Source organism: Sinohyriopsis cumingii, chromosome 8, assembly GCF_028554795.1.
Source record: "Sinohyriopsis cumingii isolate HCF-2022 chromosome 8, ASM2855479v2, whole genome shotgun sequence".
Taxonomy (NCBI): Eukaryota; Metazoa; Mollusca; class Bivalvia; order Unionida; family Unionidae; genus Sinohyriopsis; species Sinohyriopsis cumingii.
Genome location: NC_142968.1, coordinates 14,909,486 through 14,931,132, shown reverse-complemented (window position 1 = coordinate 14,931,132; position 21,647 = coordinate 14,909,486). Strand labels below are relative to the sequence as shown.

Below are 21,647 nucleotides of genomic sequence, written 5' to 3'. Positions count from 1 at the left end.
ATATAGCTAGTTATGGCACCACAGCCATCTTGCAGTATATAGCTAGTTAATGGCACCACAGCCATCTTGCAGTATATAGCTAGTTATGGCACCACAGCCATCTTACATGATATAGCTAGTTAATGGCACCACAGCCATCTTGCATGATATAGCTAATTACGGCACCACAGCCATCTTGCAGTATATAGCTAGTTAATGGCACCACAGCCATCTTGCAGTATATAGCTAGTTATAGCACCACAGCCATCTTGCATGATATAGCTAGTTAATGGCACCACAGCCATCTTGCAGTATATAGCTAGTTATGGCACCACAGCCATCTTGCATGATATAGCTAGTTAATGGCACCACAGCCATCTTGCATGATATAGCTAATTATGGCACCACAGCCATCTTAAAGTATATAGCTAGTTAATGACACCAAAGCCATCTTGCATGATATAGCTAATTACGGCACCACAGCCATCTTGCAGTATATAGCTAGTTAATGGCACCAAAGCCATCTTGCAGTATATAGCTAGTTATGGCACCACAGCCATCTTGCATGATATAGCTAGTTAATGGCACCACAGCCATCTTGCAGTATATAGCTAATTATGGCACCACAGCCATCTTGCAGTATATAGCTAGTTAATGGCACCACAGCCATCTTGCAGTATATAGCTAGTTAATGGCCCCACAGCCATCTTGCATGATATAGCTAGTTAATGGCACCACAGCCATCTTGCAGTATATAGCTAGTTATGGCACCACAGCCATCTTGCATGATATAGCTAGTTAATGGCACCACAGCCATCTTGCATGATATAGCTAGTTAATGGCACCACAGCCATCTTGCAGTATATAGCTAGTTATGGCACCACAGCCATCTTGCAGTATATAGCTAGTTATGGCCCCACAGCCATCTTGCAGTATATAGCTAGTTAATGGCACCACAGCCATCTTGCAGTATATAGCTAGTTATGGCACCACAGCCATCTTGCAGTATATAGCTAGTTAATGGCACCACAGCCATCTTGCATGATATAGCTAATTAATGGCACCACAGCCATCTTGCAGTATATAGCTAGTTATGGCACCACAGCCATCTTGCAGTATATAGCTAGTTAATGGCCCCACAGCCATCTTGCATGATATAGCTAGTTAATGGCACCACAGCCATCTTGCAATATATAGCTAGTTATGGCACCACAGCCATCTTGCAGTATATAGCTAGTTAATGGCCCCACAGCGATCTTGCATGATATAGCTAATTAATGGCACCACAGCCATCTTGCAGTATATAGCTAGTTATGGCACCACAGCCGCCTTGCAGTATGTAGCTAGTTAATGGCACCATAGCCATCTTGAAAATCACTACTACTTCTGATTGGTTTCATGAGGTTTTCATTAAAACACTTCTTGCAAAGTTTAATTCATTCTGAATGAAAATGGTGCATATTTTACCACCAGAACTTTTGTGAAGGACTGAAGATTCAAAAACTAGGCCTATATGACATTGGGGTTATGTCAAAAGTCATTGCTGATACTTTTTGTTTTACTGGTCACCGATCAGGGGAGCTTGTGGGATGGCCTGTTGTCTGTTGTTCATCCACCTATTAGTACAGGTTTGTTATCATTACTTGTTTTGTCAGTACTTCTCTTAAACTACATGGAGGATTGCTATGAAACTTTACACACATTTATCCTATGATCTAGTTAATCCAAATTGAATATTATGGTGCCTCGATGTCCAATATGGCTGCCACAGTGACCCTGACTTGTAAATTTTTATATTGTTACTCCTCCTGTCAGCATGGGGTTTTCAGTAAAAGACTTATGATGTATATTTAGTCCTAAATAAAAATGGTAAAAAATCTTACATCCAGTATGACCACCACAACGACCATCTTGAACATCTTGTTATTGCTACTTGGGCATAAATTGTCATAAATAAAAATGGTACCAATCAGACTTCCAATATGACCATCATGGCAGTCATCTTGAAAATCATTTTACTGTAACTCCTGAACAAGAAGTCTTCTTGATATGGGGTTTTCACCAAAAGACTTACTCACTTGGTCTTAAATAAAGATCGTCTGATCTGACATCCAATATGGCTGCCACATAGAGGCCATCTTAAAAATCTTGTCACTATTATGCTAAATGAACTAGTTGGTCTAAAATGAAAATGGTGCCAATCTGATTTCCAGTATGACCACCACAGCAGCACTCTTGAAAATCTTGTTAGTGCCCTCCCCCTTATAAAATCATATTGACATGGAGTTTGCACCGTAAGTTTTTTTTGAGGTCTAGTTGGGCCAGATTGAAAATGGTGATATCTGAGAGACAATATGGCTGCCACAGTGGCCAGCTTCTCCTGAATGAATGGTCATATTATCAGCAGGTTTTCTTGAAAAGATTTACTAAAATGTTATGTTGATCATGTTTTCACTATCCCTCTGAAACAGAAAGATATTTTGACTTTGGGGGTTTTATCAGAAGAGTTCTTATGGTGTCTAATTGTTTTCTAAATGGAACAGACATGGTTACCATGTTATCTATCATGAAAATAAATATTGTTATCTTTACTCATTACAAGTAGATTGCTATATTAACATGGACTTTCACCAGTGGACCATACAATACCCTAGTTGGTCCAAAATGAAAATGGTACCAGTCATGTGTCTTCCATAATATGGCTGTCATAATGGCTGTGTCATCAAATTCTTTCTGTCACTACTTCTCCGAATGTTTAATCATTGTGACATGAGGTTTGCACCAAAAGACTTCCAGGTAAGTCTACTTTGTCCTGAACATAATGATACCAATCTGACATCCAATATGTCCTAATGATAAAGATGCCAATCTGACATCCGATATGTCCTAATGATAAAGATGCCAATCTGACATCCAATATGTCCTAATGATAAAGATGCCAATCTGACATCCAATATGTCCTAATGATAAAGATGCCAATCTGACATCCGATATGTCCTAATGATAAAGATGCCAATCTGACATACAATATGTCCTAATGATAAAGATGCCAATCTGACATCCAATATGTCCTAATGATAAAGATGCCAATCTGACATCCAATATGTCCTAATGATAAAGATGCCAATCTGACATCCGATATGTCCTAATGATAAAGATGCCAATCTGACATCCGATATGTCCTAATGATAAAGATGCCAATCTGACATCTGATATGTCCTAATGAAAATGAGGCCGATCTGTTATCCAATATATCATAATAATACCAATGTGACATCCAATATGTTATAATGATAATATCTGACATCTGATGTGTCCTAATGATAATGATGCCAAGTTGATATGCCCTAATGATAACGATACCAAGTCGATGTGTCCTAATGAAAATGATGCCAAGTCAGTATGTCCTAATGGAAATGATACCAATCTATCATCCATTGTTCTAGTGAAAATGATGCCAAGTTGATATGTGCTAATGGAAATGATACCAATCTGTCATCCAATATTCTAGTGAAAATGATGCCAAGTCACTATGTCCTAATGATGATGCCAAGTCAATGTGTCCTAATGAAAATGATGCCAAGTCAGTATGCCCTAATGGAAATGATACCATTACCAATCTGTCATCCAATGTTCTAGAGAAAATGATGCCAAGTCAATATGTCCTAATGGAAATTATACCATTACCAATCTGTCATCCAATGTTCTAGTAAAAATGATGCCAAGTTGATATGTGCTAATGGAAATGATACCAATCTGTCATCCAGTATTCTAGTGAAAATGATGCCATGTTGATATGTGCTAATGGAAATGATACCAATCTGTCATCCAATGTTCTAGTGAAAATGATGCCAAGTAAAATATGTCCTAATGGAAATGATACCAATCTGTCATCCAATGTTCTAGTGAAAATGATGCCAAGTCGATATGTCCTAATGGAAATGATACCACTCTGTCATCCAATGTTCTAGTGAAAATGATGGCAAGTCGATATGACCTAATGGAAATGATACCAGTCTGTCATCCAATGTTCTAGTGATAATGATGCCAAGTCGATATGTCCTAATGGAAATGATACCAATCTGTCATCCAATGTTCTAGTGAAAATGATGCCAAGTCAATGTGTCCTAATGATAATGATGCCAAGTCGATATGTCCTAATGATAATGATGCCAAGTCAATGTGTCCTAATGATAATGATGTCAAGTCTATATGTCCTAATGATAATGATGTCAAGTCTATATGGCCTAATGAAAATTATCACATAGTAGGTTTAGTTTTCCTATTATAGGTACGGTTTCATATTTTTTATATTACCACACATTAAAATATCACTTTATTTGATTCTGACTGGTCCAAACAAGCCAATGAAATTATTGTGTGGTATTCTCTTTGCTGATTGGATGTGATCATGGGAAAACTATTTTAACCCTGCCTTCTGGATTTTTTTTTCTTCAATGAACATTTGTTGCTGCCATTTTTCGAAATGACTTGTGAAAGAGAATTGAGGGAAAATGGTCTTGTCTGTTTCAATATGGCTGTTTCAATATGGCTAATTTACCCCGACAGTTTTTTTTTTATGTCATGTATAATGTATCATAACATGAAAAATGGCTAATACCATAAGACAAGAACAATAACAACAAGTAAAACTACAGGTCTTGCTTTTGCCGGGTGATGGGATCAGGGAGGCAATATATCTGTAGCATGGAATCCACCCTATATACAAGCATGGTTTAAATGTTAACTTACAGAAGTAAATAAACTTAGCTCTTTTCACAGATGAATGTGGACATAAACTGTTCTCCAGACTGAAAGAAGTTTATCCAACACTACATATTTATGCGGTAAATATGTGATGCAATTTTAGCCTTTTTTTCATGTTATGATACATTATACATGACATAACAAACCCCGAGTCAAAATGAAATTTGTTTACATATTCTATAATCTACTGTTCCAAATCAAACACTGCAAATATCCGGTGACAAATACATTACAGTAACTATGGGAATTTCTGCATCCAGTAAACCTTTCACATGAATATTGCAATATCAACGTAATGTTTAGTTGTAAAAGTGACCCTTTAAGGTTACGTAAACATGGATCCTCAACTGTACGGGTAGTGCATCAAACAATGCGACATCACATTGGACGTTCTGTGTTGAAAAATGATTTTGTCTGTGTAAAATGTTTTGTTTATCCAGAAGGACTCTTGTTCCTTGATTTATAGTTTGTAAGAAAAGTATAATCTACTTTTAAACATCAATACTAGTTCAACTTTGGTTGGGACTATTTTTTACACATAACAAATGAAAGTTGCGTTAATTTGTCCATCAGAATGAACAAAACTTTTCATTCTTCTTACTCTCTAATAATGTGATAAAAAGAATCTCAAATGGGTAATGATTTAATATTAAATTTATGAAACTTGTTTGATAAATTCAGCATTAAATCATTACCCATTTGAGATCCTCGGTTTATGCCAATCTGATATGTGACATCCACCAGCAACTAGCTTGACAATATTGATATTGCTTAGGAATACCAGAACTGGTTTCAGGACTCAGAAGATAAAAAGAAGAAATTGTCTTATCTTAATTTCTGGGAAAACAATTCATCCAGTAGAGCTCAAGTCTTTAAGTGACTCTTGTTTAACCTCATGTGTGAATATATCTGAAGAACACGTTGAATGATATCACTTAAGTAATTTTGGTTTTTTTCCCCCCAGAAATATTGCTTATATATTGAATCAAACATAGCATATATTTACATGTTGACATAGTCTGAGACAAGCTCCGTGATATTCTAATCATGATATCAGGTTCAAAATCAAAGGCCATAACAGACTTTTTGTACTGCACATAAGTATATTGTGAATATGTTAACCGACACATAAATATTTTTTTGTTACTAAATTTATTATGTTGCATTTGTCAAAACTATCCAAGATGGTTTCCGTACTCAGCAGTTACAAACAATAAACAAACATATCATGGATTCCTGAAGGTTCTTTTAATCCAGTAGAGTCTAGTCAGTCACATCAAAGGACTCTGGTTTAAAGTTGATTTAGATTTTAGAATTGAACTGGTAAACCATATGCTGAATTCAAAAGGTCCTGGTTATTTATGTGGAACACAATATGGACATTCTCTGACATGATTTAATGCTCCAATTCATGTATTTTTATCTTCCATGCATTACTGTTTGAGATAATCTGATAAACCCTGTCTGTCTGTATCTCACATGCTTTAATATTGGAGATACTGTTGAAACCCGATCTTTTGTATCTCCCATGCTTTATCATTGTTGATACTTTGATATGCCCTATGCTTTATCATTGGAGATACTGTGATCTACCCGATGCTTTGTATTTGGAGATACTGTGATCTACCCGATGCTTTGTATTTGGAGATACTGTGATCTACCCGATGCTTTGTATTTGGAGATACTGTGATATACCCTATGATTTATCATTCGAGATACTGTGATATACCCTATGATTTATCATTGGAGATAATGTGATATGTTGGCTTGTATTTCCCATCTTTTAATGCTGGAGATGCTGTATGTGATATACCCAATACCAGTTATCTCCCATGCTTTGATGTTGGAGATTCTGTGATATGCCTTGTATCTGGTTGTATCTCCCATGCTTTAGTGTTGGAAATACTGTGAGATGCCTTGTATGGGGTTGTATCTGCCATGCTTTAATGTTGGAGATCCTGTGATATGCCTTGTATGTGGTTTTATCTGCCCTGCTTGAATGTTGGAGATACTGTTATGTGCCTAGAATGGGGTTGTATCTGCCATGTTTAGTGTTGGAGTTGTGATATGCCTTGAATGGGGTTGTATCTGCCATGCTTTAGTGTTGGAGATCGTGTGATATGCCTTGTATGGGGTTGTATCTTCCATGCTTTAGTGTTGGAGGTACTGTGATATGCCTAGCATGGGGTTGTATCTGCCATATTTAGTGTTGGAGTTACTGTGATATGCCTTGTATGGGGTTGTATCTGCCATGTCTAGTGTTGGAGTTACTGTGATATGCCTTGTATGGGGTTGTATCTGCCATGTTTAGTGTTGGAGTTGTGATATGCCTTGAATTGGGTTGTATCTGCCATGCTTTAGTGTTGGAGATAGTGTGATATGCCTTGTATGTGGTTGTATCTTCCATGCTTTAGTGTTGGAGGTACTGTGATATGCTTAGCATGGGGTTGTATCTGCCATGTTTAGTGTTGGGGTTACTGTGATATGCCTTGTATGGGGTTGTATCTGCCATGTTTAGTGTTGGAGATACTGTGATATGCCTTGTATGGGGTTGTATCTTCCATGCTTTAGTGTTGGAAATACTGTGATATGCCTTGTATGGGGTTGTATCTTCCATGCTTTAGTGTTGGAGATTCTGTGAGATGCCTTGTATGGGGTTGTATCTTCAATGCTTTAGTGTTGGAGATCCTGTGAGATGCCTTGTATGGGGTTGTATCTTCAGTGCTTTAGTGTTGGAAATACTGTGAGATGCCTTGTATGGGGTTGTATCTTCCATGCTTTAGTGTTGGAGATCCTGTGATATGCCTTGTATGGGGTTGTATCTTCAATGCTTTAGTGTTGGAGATACCATGATAGATCTCATAAATACTCTTGTTATATGATTTGTTGTCTTTAAAATCTTTATATAGTAAATGATATGGGCTTGTTTTGGCATTCATTTCCAAATTTCCATATAACCCGAGCCTAGGGGCTACAAACTCAAGAAGTGGCCTGGGGCTCTCTCAGCCTCAGAAAGGGCCTGTATATATACCATCGGTCTGTTTGTATCTTCTCATAAACCAATGGGTGGAATTTCACCATATTTGCTATGCATATTTTGCCCATCAATCCTGCGGGTGGCTGGGTTCAGAGTCTTGGGAAATATGTTGTTGTTGTTGTTGTTGTTGTAGTGTTTAACGCCATTTTTCAGCACACGATAGGCTATACATGGCGGCCAGTATTAATGGTGGAGGAAGAACCCTGAAAAACCCAGGGAAGAACCACCGACCCACGAGAAGCTACTGGCAGGCTTTCCCACGTACCCACACTAGCCGAGCCTTGGACTCGAACCCACACAGACAGAGGTGAGATGGCAGTGATGCGTAACGGAGAGCGCTTTAGACCACTCGGCCACTCGGGGCCCCTCTTGGGAAATATGTAATATTACTATAGTGAGGTTTTGCCATGGTGAGTCACATGATTGCTTTAGTTCAGCATGTTGCAAATATTATGTGGCATTCTGGTCTTTTTTTTGTAGAACTCCAAACTTCAGTGTTTTCAATTTCAGATGTTGGTCACTCTGAGATAATGTTGTAGTGACATGTTCCAGTTTTCATCTATCATCATCATTAGAAAGGACATCCTGTAGATAATATATTTCTAGTTTTATGTTTACAGGGTCAAAATCTGGTATTATTAAATGTGACAAAGGATTATCGTGGAGCATATCGTTGTGTTGCTGACAACAATGTCCGTCCTCCAGATGAATTTTTGGTGTCTGTCCAGGTGTTTGTGGCACCAGAATGTGAGGCTGTACAGGACACAGTGGGACAGGCAAATACAGGACAGTACTATGTCCGATTGGAATGCAAAGTCTCAGGTACAGAATTATTCACTTGGCAAATGCTGCGTTTACACTACCAAACTATACCAGTTCAGTAAAACTGGTAGTTACTCGGGAATAAAGTTGCTTTGAGACAGGCAACTAAGACAGTGCAGTTATTTTGAATTATTTTTTTAAATCCATGCTCCCATCTGTCCATTCTTCTATCACACTTTCCATTCCTTGAAATTAAGGGATGTAACTTGGTATACTTGTACATGATCATTACTAGGTGTGTCACGTATGAGATTAGTGTTACTATTATTAGTAGACATTTCATGTACCACTTCTTCTTCTCTATAACTTCACACAGAAATGAAACTTGGTATACTTATACTTCATCAATAGAAGGTGTGTCACATACTACATCAGGGGTGGGGGCAAGTCTCAAAAGGTCAAGGTCACTGCTCAATATTTTACACTTTCATTTCACTTTCCCTTCTATAATTTTTTTACATCATTTGAGATTATAACATGAAAATATGGCATACTTTTAGATACTCATTAAAAGGGGAGTCACATACCACCTTTGGTGTGCTATATTTAAGGTCAAGGTGAAAGCTCAAAAGTTTCTGTTTCCATCACATTTTCCTGTCTACTCTGCAACTTTCTATCGTGGGTATGTGAGAAAGCTCGCCAGTAGCCTCTCGTGGGTCGGTGATTCTTCCCTGGGTTTTCCCGGGTTCTTCCTCCACCATTAATACTGGCCGCCATGCATAGCCTATCGTGTGCTGAAATATGGCGTTAAACCCAACAACAACTGTGCAACTTTAAAGCTATTTGAGATCCATTGATGAAACTTGGTGGGAGACAAGTTCACAATAATTTGGTATGAAAGAGAAACACTAGTACAAAATGAATATATATTCATAATTGTGGTGCTTTGGTAGTAATAGTCAATGTATATGTTGAAATAATAGGTTTTGTCCCCCTGAAAATGAAAGGGCACCATAAATTTGACTGAAGTTGAACCTAAGGGCCCCTTTTCTTAGAAAGCTGGAGAAATAACTGCCCATAGCATAGCTGTGTTACAATGGCACGGTTCATACAATGTTAAAAAATCCTTGAATTTGATTGACTTGAAAACTCTGAACTTGACAAGTGTTTGTTTCATCCTTGAAAAGTTATTGAATTTGTTGAAAACCTTGAATTTAGCTAGGAACAGTTTGAATTTGTATTAGGAAATATAATTTTTTTAATGAATAAAATATGTCACGAGTTAAATTGAGAGTTATTGTAATTGATGTTATAGACTGCATTGTGCTCAATGTTTTCCTTTGACACTTTCGTTTTGTAATAAATGTTGTGAAAATGATTAACACATTTGAATATGTGGTTCACCTGAAATGAGCTGCACTGTGAAATTCTCCATTCCAGATCATACTCGCATTCAACTTCTTGAATTATAATATTCACTAGGTACCCACCATCATTTATTTTAACAATTCCCATTATTTTCTGAATTAATTTTCTTTTCAAATGAATAATTCATTCATTGAATAACAAATTGTGTACTGGCTTAAATTTAGCCACTTTTGCAATTATTTCAACCTTAAAATAAACTAAATCACCATTGCCAAGGATCTACCTTCACCTCAAAGACATGTTACACTAGCAACTATCAAAGGCTTTATGTTGCACCATGGCAAGCTACCAGAAACCTTGAATATTTTGATTGCCAAATATATTATTTTTAAATGGATATTATCCCTTTACATCATGTAAGTGCCTTTGACACCTCTGCTCCATTCACATGCAAGCGCCTTTTGATGCCTCCACCTGATTCGCATGCAAGCGCCTTTTGACACCTCTTCACCATTCTCATGGAAGCACCTTTCAATGCCTGCTATAAACATCAACCATTTTGAGCGGGTTTTCGTAGCATCACCTTCAGGGACCCCCCCCCCCATTAGATACTACATTCATTGGTGTGAATGACCATTACATCAGATGATGTGGTCACTGTTTAAGATCTGGTTGAAATCTGCTACTTAAAGTAACTGGGTCGTATTCTCCACTCTCCAAAATGGAGGCCATGGATTTTGTTTAGTATTGCTTTAGTTTCACGATTAGAATCACAACTATGAAAGCTTCAATAGCTTAAGTAAAGGCTCTGATATTGATGTAGGCAGCAATTAGTTTTTTAAAATTATCATAAATTCAGCTGATTTAGTGATGTAGATGCAAAGAACTTGTAAATTTTGAGTATGAGAATGGCAGCTATGGTTGGTCACATGGCTTCACTGACTTGACAGTGATCGAGTTCTCTCAAGATTTTAAAGCACATAAAAAAAATCTTCCACAAAAAATAATTATACAGCTATAATGATTGGATTAAGCTCTTAAATCTTTCCATACACAATATATATGTACAAAAAATGTAAAATCATTAAAATTGATGTTAAACGTCGCATACTACATTGCTGAACATTTAACAGGCAGGCCTATGTGTATGTAGTCAAATAGGTAACAGGTGTTCTATTTATAGCACACTGAACTGGGTAACTTTGCTACATGTATATCGAAGGGCTAAAAAGCCATACACTCTATGAGGTAATGGGTTAATTGTAGTTGTGGTTTTTATTATCTTTAGCAACTCTAGTCATTGCTAGCCACAGCATGTACATAGATGGACTTGCACTAAAGAAAATTTGTAGGTTTATGAAAGAAGAAAAAATTTCTTGATGTTAAAGTACACATGGTGGGTCAAGTTTGGGGACTTAGGACAAAAGCTTGTGAGAAACCTGTTATCTCACAATCATGGTGGAACACTGATACTAGTTAGTAATAAATGATAAACAGAGGTATAAAGAAGCAAGATTCAGAAATAACACTCCTTCTCTGGTATACTTGATAATCATGCTTATTTGTAATTTTCAAACATTTTGGCAACTTCAAGTTGGAAATTCTACTGAGATCTTAGCATCTAAACCAACACAACGATACCTTACCTAACCATATACAATCGCAATTACATGAGCTGTGTTGCTACTTGTCTCTCAATGAATTCCCTAATGTTTTTACAATAATACATAGCTGTGTTAATACTTGTCTCTGAACGAGTTCCCTAAAGTTTTTCACTATAATACACAATACATAGCTGTGTTAATACTTGTCTTCAATGAGTTCCCAAAAGTTTTCACAATAATACACAATACATAGCTGTGTTAATACTTGTCTCTCAATGAGTTCCCAAGTTTTCACAATAATACAATACATAGCTGTGTTAATACTTGTCTCTCAATGAATTCCCTAAAGTTATCACTATAGTACATAGCTGTTTCTCTTCATGTCTCTCAATGAGTCAAGTTTTCACTATAGTACATAGCTTTTCCTCTTCATGTCTCTCAATAAATCAGGTTTTTACTATAGTACATAGCTGTGTTAATCCTCATACCTCTCAATGAGTTGGTTCAAGTTTTTTGCAGTATGTACTTAGCGTTTGTTTGTCAATGAGTTTGCTCAAGTTTTCACTATAATGCCTAATATTTAGCTGTGTTACTCCTCATGTCTCAATGAGTTTGCTCAAGTTTTCACTATAATGCCTAATATTTAGCTGTGTTACTCCTCATGTCTCAATGAGTTTGCTCAAGTTTTCACTATAATGCCTAATATTTAGCTGTGTTACTCCTCATGTCTCAATGAGTTTGCTCAAGTTTTCACTATAATGCCTAATATTTAGCTGTGTTACTCCTCATGTCGCATTGAGTTTATTAAAGTTTTCATGATAATACCTAACACATAGCTAATCTTGTTACTCCTCGTGTCTCAGTGAGTTCGCTAAAGTTTTCACTATAATTTGCAGTACATAGCTAACTGTTTTACTCGTACACAGGCTATCCTGAACCTGAACTGACATGGTATCGTGAAAACACGGCTATCGGTCAGGTTGGCCGTGAGCAGCTGAATGACAATGACAAGTATGACATTAGTAAGCAGATAGCCACGTCTACGCTACGGTTTGGATGGTCATGGTACACTCTTCGCATTAAGAACATCCAGGCCAATGACTACACAAGATACTTTTGCAGGGCGTCCAACAGACTAGGCTCAGCGGAAGCCTCCATTGACTTGTTTGGTAAGTGTTATTTATTCCAACAGACAAGGCTCAGTGGAAGCCTCCATTGACTTGTTTGGTAAGTGTTATTTATTCCAACAGACTAGGCTCAGCGGAAGCCTCCATTGACTTGTTTTGTAAGTGTTATTTATTCCAATGCACATACCATTTCATTTTTCTTTCAAGGCATAATTATTTTGTCCTTTTTCAAGAAGAAAACAATTTTTTTTCCAAGCAAGGAAGTGAGAAGTCTAAGATATATCAAATTTTAATTTTAAACCAGACAATGACATTTAAAGAGAAAAGGTGTGCACATTCAAAGTGAAGATTTAACAACTTGAACAAAGAAATATAATGTTACCTGTTTATAAATTCTCTCAAAAATATTAACATAAACCCGTCTTGATTTTGAGGTTAATCAATACACGCATAACATTTGATAAAGAAATTACTAGTTTAGAAGAGCTAAAAGACGCTTTTGCAAAGACATTCACAAGTGAAACGCTAAGGTTAAATACTCCTCCTCCTTCCCCTGTTCTGAAAAGTATTATGGAAAATATAGATCGGGAAATTTGAAGGAAATGTATTTTCGTCATCTCTATAACATGTAGATTGTTCGACCGAGCTGGTCGAAGAAAACCGAATTTGTGAACGTTAAGACTTAACAGAAATTACATTTGTTTGTCTATCCACCCCAACATATCGTATGGTGTTCGAAAGTGTGGCAAATTCAAGATATTTCTTCCCATTCATTGTGATACATGGGTAGGACGATAGGAATGTGTGCAACTTGTATCGAAGAGATCATTGCATCTTCGAGGAACTGCCAGGAGAAGACAAAGAAGAAATTAAACTTTATATGAAACTGATATCATTATATTGACAGTATCATTTAAAATAAGTTGTTTAAGAATGCAAAGCATGTCGCACCATCAGTCTAAATGCATATCTTTTGATCTTATTTAAAAGTCCAAGCGATCAACTTCAAGTGAAAGTGTTAGCCAAACGGTTAGGAACACCATGGCTTAATGATGCTTTCGATGCTTTCCTGCTGGATGATAATTTATGGAAATTCCTAACAATATTTCTACATCCTTTGGGCTTAACCCTTTACCTCATACAAGCATCTTTGGATGCCTCTACTCCATTCGCATGGAAGCGCCTTTTGACGCCTCTGCAAGATTCGTATGGAAGCGCCTTTGGACGCCTGCTGTAAACATCAGCCATTTTGAGCTAGTTTTTGTAGCGCCACCTTCGGGGAAAACCCCACAATTAGATACTACATTCATTTCTGCGAATGACAATTACGTCAGATCATGTGGTCGTTATTCATGCACTGGTCAATATCTGCTATTTAAAGTAACTGGGTCGTAATCTCCAGTCTCCAAAATGGCAGCCGCAGATTTTCATTCAGTACGTACGAAGTTTTCACGATTAGAATAACAACCACGAAAGATAAATTAGGTAAAGTCTCTGATATTGATGTAGGCAGCAATTAGTTTTTATAAATTATCAAATTCAGATGACTTAGTGATATAGACGCACACGAAAACCTTGTAAATTTCGAGTATCGGAAATGGCAGCTACGGTTGGTCACGCGGCCTCACTGACATGACAGTGAACGAGTTCTCTCTAGATTTTGAAGCACATAAAAAAATTCTGTGTACATTAATTACACAGCTATAACAATCGGACTTTACTCTTAAATTTTTCCACATATATGTGTACCAAAAATGTAAAATGGTTAAAATTGATGTTAAAAGTAACATACACTACATTGCTTAACAGTTCACAGGCAGGATTTCATTCAGTACTTACAAAGTTTTCACAATTAGAATCACAACCACGAAAGATTCAATAACTTAAGTAAAGGCTCTGATATTTATGTAAGCAGCAATTAGTTTTTATTGATTATCAAATTCAGATGACTTAGTGATGTAGACGCAGACGAAAAACGTGTAAATTTCGAGTATGGGAAATGGCAGCTATGGTCGGTCACATGGCCTCACTGACATAACAGTGAACTAGTTCTCTCTCGATTTTAAAGCACATAAAATATTCTTCTATGAAAAATAATTACACAGCTATAACAATCTGACTTTACTCTTAAATTTGTCCACATATAATGTACGTGTACCAAAAATGTAAAATGGTTAAAATTGATGTTAAACATAGCACCAATACATTGCTTAACAATTCACAGGCAGGATTTCATTCAGTACTTACAAAGTTTTCACAATTAGAATCACAACCACGAAAGATTCAATAATTTAAGTAAAGGCTCTGATATTTATGTAAGCAGCAATTAGTTTTTATTGATTATCAAATTCAGATGACTTAGTGATGTAGACGCAGATGAAAAACGTGTAAATTTCGAGTATGGGAAATGGCAGCTATGGTTGGTCACGCGGCCTCACTGACATGACGGTGAACGAGTTCTCTCTCGATTTTAAAACACATAAAATATTCTTCTATGAAAAATAATTACACAGCTACAACAATCGGACTTCACTCTTAAATTTTTCCACATATAATAGATGTCTACCTAAAACGTAAAATGGTTAAAACTGCTGTTAAACGTAACACCACTACATTGCTTAACAATTCACAGGCATGCCTATGCGTATGTGGTCGGCTAGGTAACAGGTGTTCTATTTATAGCGTGCTTCACTTTGTCACTATGCTGTATGAGGTAAAGGGTTAACAATTTCCCTTGCCTGAATCCCAGGACCAGTTCAGATTTGGTTCAGACGGGCTTAAGTTTGGAATGTACTTGCCTGTGGGCAAATCCAAAATCCAGGAGAGATGGAGAAGAATGGTCTTCAGTTCATAATGCTTTATGTTCTGTTCATGTTTTATACCCAGACCTGCCAACTCTTACGATTTTGCAGTAATTCTTATGAAAATTACCTGTAAAATATGGACTTACGGCATACTAGCAAAAACTACAGAAAAAAGGTCATTGCTGAAAAATCCAGATAATTGGTTCATCATTGTTTTATTTTGATCAGGGTTTTATCTTAGAATTAATGAAATTAGTCAGGGAACCAGATTAACTTTACAGCAGCATCCCAGACACTTTAAACTGCACCTATTTGTTCATGCAAAGCGCCTGCATGATGAAACTATTGATTATAGAATCTTAAAAAAATGGCACCCAGAGAGTGATGCATGTTTAAGATTAAAGGGAAAATAAACTTCTAGAAAAGTGTTAATAATTTACACAGAAGAATAAAAAGGAGTATTCAGATTCTTGTGAATAAAAGCTGGAAAGAACACATTTACGTTTATTGGACATCACATACCAATTTGAGTATGTCTCGTGGCGGGAGATATGATTGCCATCGTCATATGAAGTGGAAAAGAATTTCCAAAAATTACGTCAAGCTGAGAGATAGCAACAAGCCATTGAGCTGCATAGGATATTGAACAAGAGTTTTGCAATTGTACTAGTGGTAAATAAAGTCAATGCGTACTTTACAAACTTTTCAGTTGAACATAATGTTTATTGTTGATGCGTCAGACTTTTAATTATGTTTTCCAGCTTTACAAAGCAGTAACTGTTATTGATATTTTTTAACACCTTACTGAAAACTAATCATGGTCAATCTTACGGAAAAAAATCAACTGCCTTACTGAGATGGACTCATCAGAGTTGGGTCTGTATACCCTGCAACCTCACCATAGTACATGTATCAGTACCTTTATTTAGTGTTTGTTTTGTACCACAATCTTCAATTACATTACTGGCTGCAGTTTTTTTTAATCAATCAATCCTTTGTGATACATATTGTCAGTCTTCGTTTCATCTTGTAATGAATGTGACGGTCAATTGCACCTTTTCTCATGCAGCTGTGATAATGTGAATATTTCCTGTTTCAGGCAAGTTTTGACAAATAAGGAAAAACTATCTTTTTTTTAACTTGTCAGTTACAATTTAATTGTAATATTTATACGTATCTGGGATTCATTAACTGTCAAGTCCTAACCAAGCCTCAAGCTATTTGTGAGTTTGCCGACTCAAAACAGTTGTCTTATCAAAGATTGTGCTATAGCATGTCAGCAGTGTGACTATGTGATGATTGTTACTAACTCTTTGTTTGGAAATGTACTGAAATCTATCACCCAGCAGTGTGACTATGTGATGATTGTTACTAACTCTTTGTTTGGAAATGTGCTGAAATCTATCACCCAGCAGTGTGACTATGTGATGATTGTTACTAACTCTTTGTTTGGAAATGTGCTGAAATCTATCATCCAGCAGTGTGACTATGTGATGATTGTTAATAACTCATTGTTTGGAAATGTGCTGAAATCTATCACCCAGCAGTGTGACTATGTGATGATTGTTAATAACTCATTGTTTGGAAATGTGCTGAAATCTATCACCCAGCAGTGTGACTATGTGATGATTGTTACTAACTCTTTGTTTGGAAATGTGATGAAATCTGTCACCCAGCAGTGATTATGATCTGTTGTTTGTGTGATAATTATATGAGACTGATACGTTGTTACTGTTTGGCAAAACAAATGGATAAAAATTTAAGCGTTCTCAAATCATTCATAAAAGTTGTCAGAGATTGATGCATGTTGCTGATTTCAGGTGACTAGATGTAAATTGTTAAGCAAGCTGACTTTTATCAAATTTTTATATTTCATCCAGTTCCTTTATGTTAGGAGTCACAAAACTTTTTTTTTTTAAATTTCCCTTTTTTTCATCCAGAAACCTCCGAGTGCCAGGGTGGAAACTGTCCAACTATTGGAGATGCATCGTCCATACAGGCCTCACTGATGGCTCTACTCCTCATGGCTGTAATCTCCAGACTTTTCTTGTAAACATCGATTTAAAAAAATAAAGCTGTACAATTTAAGTTTTTGTGCAGTGAAGCTTGTCTATTGGAACACCTCATGTCAATGGAACCAGCATGGAAAGGACAAACTTCACAAATCTGATTTTCTAAATTTTTAATTTCATATCTGACTTAGATTTAAGAACATGTGCATAAAACAATTTGTGGTTCTGTGAGTGTTCTTTATGGACAGGTTTCATTCGATATTAAAATGCCAATGTTGTATAATTTTAATAATTATTTCATGTTATGAACTAATTGTTTTTTGCTCATATACTATATTAAAAACACATTCCAGTACTTTTTAACCAGTGTACTTCTTGTTTCTAATTATTAAAAAATTAAACATTTTTAGAATATCTTCATTGTTATCATATAGGAATTAAAACATGCAAGATGGCTGCATGTTTTTCAGTCATTTCTCTTATGTCATGTGATTTTGCAACAAGCAAGTTTAAAATACCATATGAAAAATGGATATGCAATACATTTCTGTATGCTTGTGTTTTGTATTTTTAGTTCCCTTTAAAATTAACTCTGTTCCTTGACTTCCAACACTAGCATTTTTTCAGAATATTGTTGCTTTATGATGTCTTTTTTTATTTCTTAGTTCATTGTATATACAAGATGTACATAGTCCTGTTTAGTACAAAAATATATGGATGTACAGTATTATAGCTTGTAAAGTAAAATATACTTAATTAAGCTAGGCACCAAGTCTGTTTAATATCATTCCATCATCAAAGTTAAGTCTATGCTTATGACAACAAAAACACAAAACATTTGCTTAACTTGATGCCAGTTTTTCCAGCATCATCTTTGGTTTATTTTAAGTTTTTGCATATGTGTATGGCACATGAGCACAGTCCTGTGTATGGCATGTGAGCACAGTCCTGTGTATGGCACATGACCACAGTCCTGTCTATTTAGTATTGATTAAATTTAGGTATCACAGATAATGACAACCAAAAAAGACTAAGTCCTAAATGGGTTAAATCCTTAAAATAGAAAAATCAAATTTTTTATATGAACCTCAATCTTTTAAAAGTCCAAGATCTCACTTTGAATATCATGACTGGGCACATCCAGGACGTAAATATAGCCTCCATTAGTTGCTTCTTGCAGTATGTGGGAGGGCACATTAAGTAAATTTATAATACAATATTTTCTTTAATGAAAGATTATATAACATTAACAGTTTATTAGAAGTTAAATCATAATATGTTGAGGATTATTAAAATATTCTGTTTAAATAGATCTAAGTCCTCCCTACCCCCCATGAATGTTGCCTTTACACCACCTCATTGTACCAAAACACAAGACTGTATGGCTTTCATACTGTTTATAAAGAACAAAATAGTATCGCACATCATTAATTTTATGCTAAATCCAACTTTTGTGAAGACCAGACCAAAATTCTTATATCTTTGAAACTAGTTTTCAAAAGCGTACAGGGAAGTCTTGAATACATATCAACAGAATTTATTATTGTGCCCAAGTTTACAAAGCAAAGAAAATGACATACTGACATAATTATGGAACATGGGTTTAATGAAAGACAGACATTCACATTAGCTGTGCATTGCGCACTGCATGACTACTTGCAAATAAAATGTAATATACTAGTCATATTTGAAGTCTTAATATACAATAAGATATCTCGTGAGTCCTATCTATATTTGTTGAAAAAAGTCAGTGTTAAAAATCAAAATTTTTCAAAAATACTTTTTAAACTGCTTGCAATTTAATTGTTTTGAAATATAAAACTTTGTAACAAATTGACAGACTAAATCCTAACATTGCTGCATGGCAGAAATATGTAAATCTTAGATAAATACCCAAAGTTTACTTTTTAATTGCATAGATTTTCTTTAGTCCAAATTCATTTTGTTTTTTATTACAGTGGTGGCACATATATTTTCATTTTCACAGCATCCAATTCATGCGGGTTTGTGAGAAATAGATTTTAAGACATTTAGTTGTGTAATCATGTTCAAGTACAGACATTTTTATTCATAATTGTTGTGTAATCATGTCAAAGTAGAGACATTTTTATTCATAATTGTTGTGTAATCATGTCAGAGTACAGACATTTTTATTCATAACTGTTGTGTAATCATGTCAGAGTACAGACATTTTCCCCCTAAATATGGTGGTGTTCCATTTAGAAGATGAAATTAGATTAAAACAAAAACGAATAAAAAAATAAATAATAAATTAAAAATTATTTTTATCTTTTGCACCGATTTCATCAGTAGAAAATGTTTACAGTGATCAAATGTGAAGAATATTATTGAGAAAAGGTCATATACATTGTCATGTGGGATTTACATGTTTTAGTCAACCATGTGTAAATTAGTAACATTCACATTTCATTTTCTGATATTTTGTACATATATTTTTATAATAAAGTCTGTAAATGGACTACCTCTTTACCTCTGGACTTCATTTTAGTTATTTTTCTTCTCAAGGCCATTGCATGTTTCCAGTGAAAAAAGTTGCCCTCGGCAACCATCACCTTCTTCAATCACCCACCCCACCAACAGGAAAAAACAGCGCAAACTGCTCATTGTTTAAATGTGTTAGTAGTCATGAGAATCAACTAAAAAATCATATTAATTTAAAAGCTGTATTTTGTAAAAGTAATATACAATATAAAGGCATATTTTAAAATTGGTGGCCCTAAAAATATACTGAATTTAGAAGGCTTTACTCCCCACCCATAGCAAGATTGTTGTTATATGCCCCAAGAATACCAGCAAAAATTTCAACCATGCCCCAATACCATAATAATTTTGACCCCACTCCACCCTCCAATACTGGGTGCCTACATAGCACTAAAGTATGGGAGTCCCACCCAGAATCCCGGAATATAAGTTGAATCAGTGATCTTTATCTAAGTATTGCAATCCATGGTTGTTGATGCAATACATTCTGATACCAAGGAATAAAAAGGCAATACTGATATACAAATAATTAACAGGCAATACTGATATACAAATAATTAACAGGCAACACTGATATACAAATAACAGGCAATACTGCTATACAAATAATTAACAGGCAATACTGATATACAATGAATAAAAAGGCAACACTGGTATACAAAGAATAAACAGGCAATACTGACAAAGAATAAACAAGCAATATTGAAACAGAGAATAAACAGACAATACTAATATACAAAGAATAAAAAGGCAATACTGATATACCAAGAACAAAAAGGCAATACTGATATACAAAGTAAGCGGACAATACTGATATACCAAGAATAAACGGGCAATACTGATATACAAATAATAAACAGGCAATACTCACAAAAAATAAACAGACAATACTGACAGAATAAACATGCAAATACTGATATACAAAGAATAAACAGGCAATACTGACACATAATCAACAGGCAATACTCAACAAAAATTAAAAAGACAATACTGACACACAAAGAATAAACATGCAAATACCACATTATATATTTCTAAAGCTTAATTCATTCAAGATAACTTTTTGCCAAAAGTTGGAAGTATGCATAATATTGCAATAAAACCCTTTACGACTGTTCATGAAAACTTAAAATTTAAAACCTTTAGGTGATCACACATGGGTAGAACACTGAACACTGTCTTATGGTACACTGTACACTGTCTTATGGTACACTGAACACTGTCTTATGGTCCACTGTACATGGTCTTACAGTACACTGAACACTGTCTTATGGTACACTGTACACGGTCTTACAGTACACTGAACACTGTCTTATGGTACACTGTACACGGTCTTACAGTACACTGAACACTGTCTTATGGTACAATGTTCACGGTCTTACAGTACACTGTACACTGTCATATGGTACACTGTACACTGTCTTACAGTACACTGTACACTGTCTTATGGTACACTGTAAACTGTCTTACAGTACACTGTACACTGTCTTACAGCACACTGAACACTGTCTTGTGGTGCACTGTACACTGTTTTATAAATCTTGAAGATAGTAAAAGTTACTAGTTTAGTATACCACATGAAAATTTCTCGAGTTCCTATATAAATTATACCTGTTAAAATGGACACCATTACATTCCAACAGGCACCACTGCATATACATATGGAATAACATCACCTAAGGTGA

The 21,647-nt window shown here is 35.6% G+C and overlaps 1 protein-coding gene across 1 annotated transcript in view; it reads left to right on the top strand.

Annotated features, from left to right (window-relative positions):
* Nucleotides 1-19,950, top strand: part of LOC149793022 (lachesin-like) — a 30,965-nt gene extending 11,015 nt beyond the window's left edge. Inside the window, exons 5-7 of the mRNA XM_089966896.1 lie at nt 8,404-8,605; nt 12,444-12,686; nt 17,389-19,950. Of these exons, the coding sequence (XP_089823022.1) occupies nt 8,404-8,605; nt 12,444-12,686; nt 17,389-17,501 (558 nt within the window). The 3' untranslated portion in view covers nt 17,502-19,950. The remainder of the gene's footprint in view (nt 1-8,403; nt 8,606-12,443; nt 12,687-17,388) is intronic.
* The last annotated feature ends 1,697 nt before the right edge of the window (nt 19,951-21,647 follow it).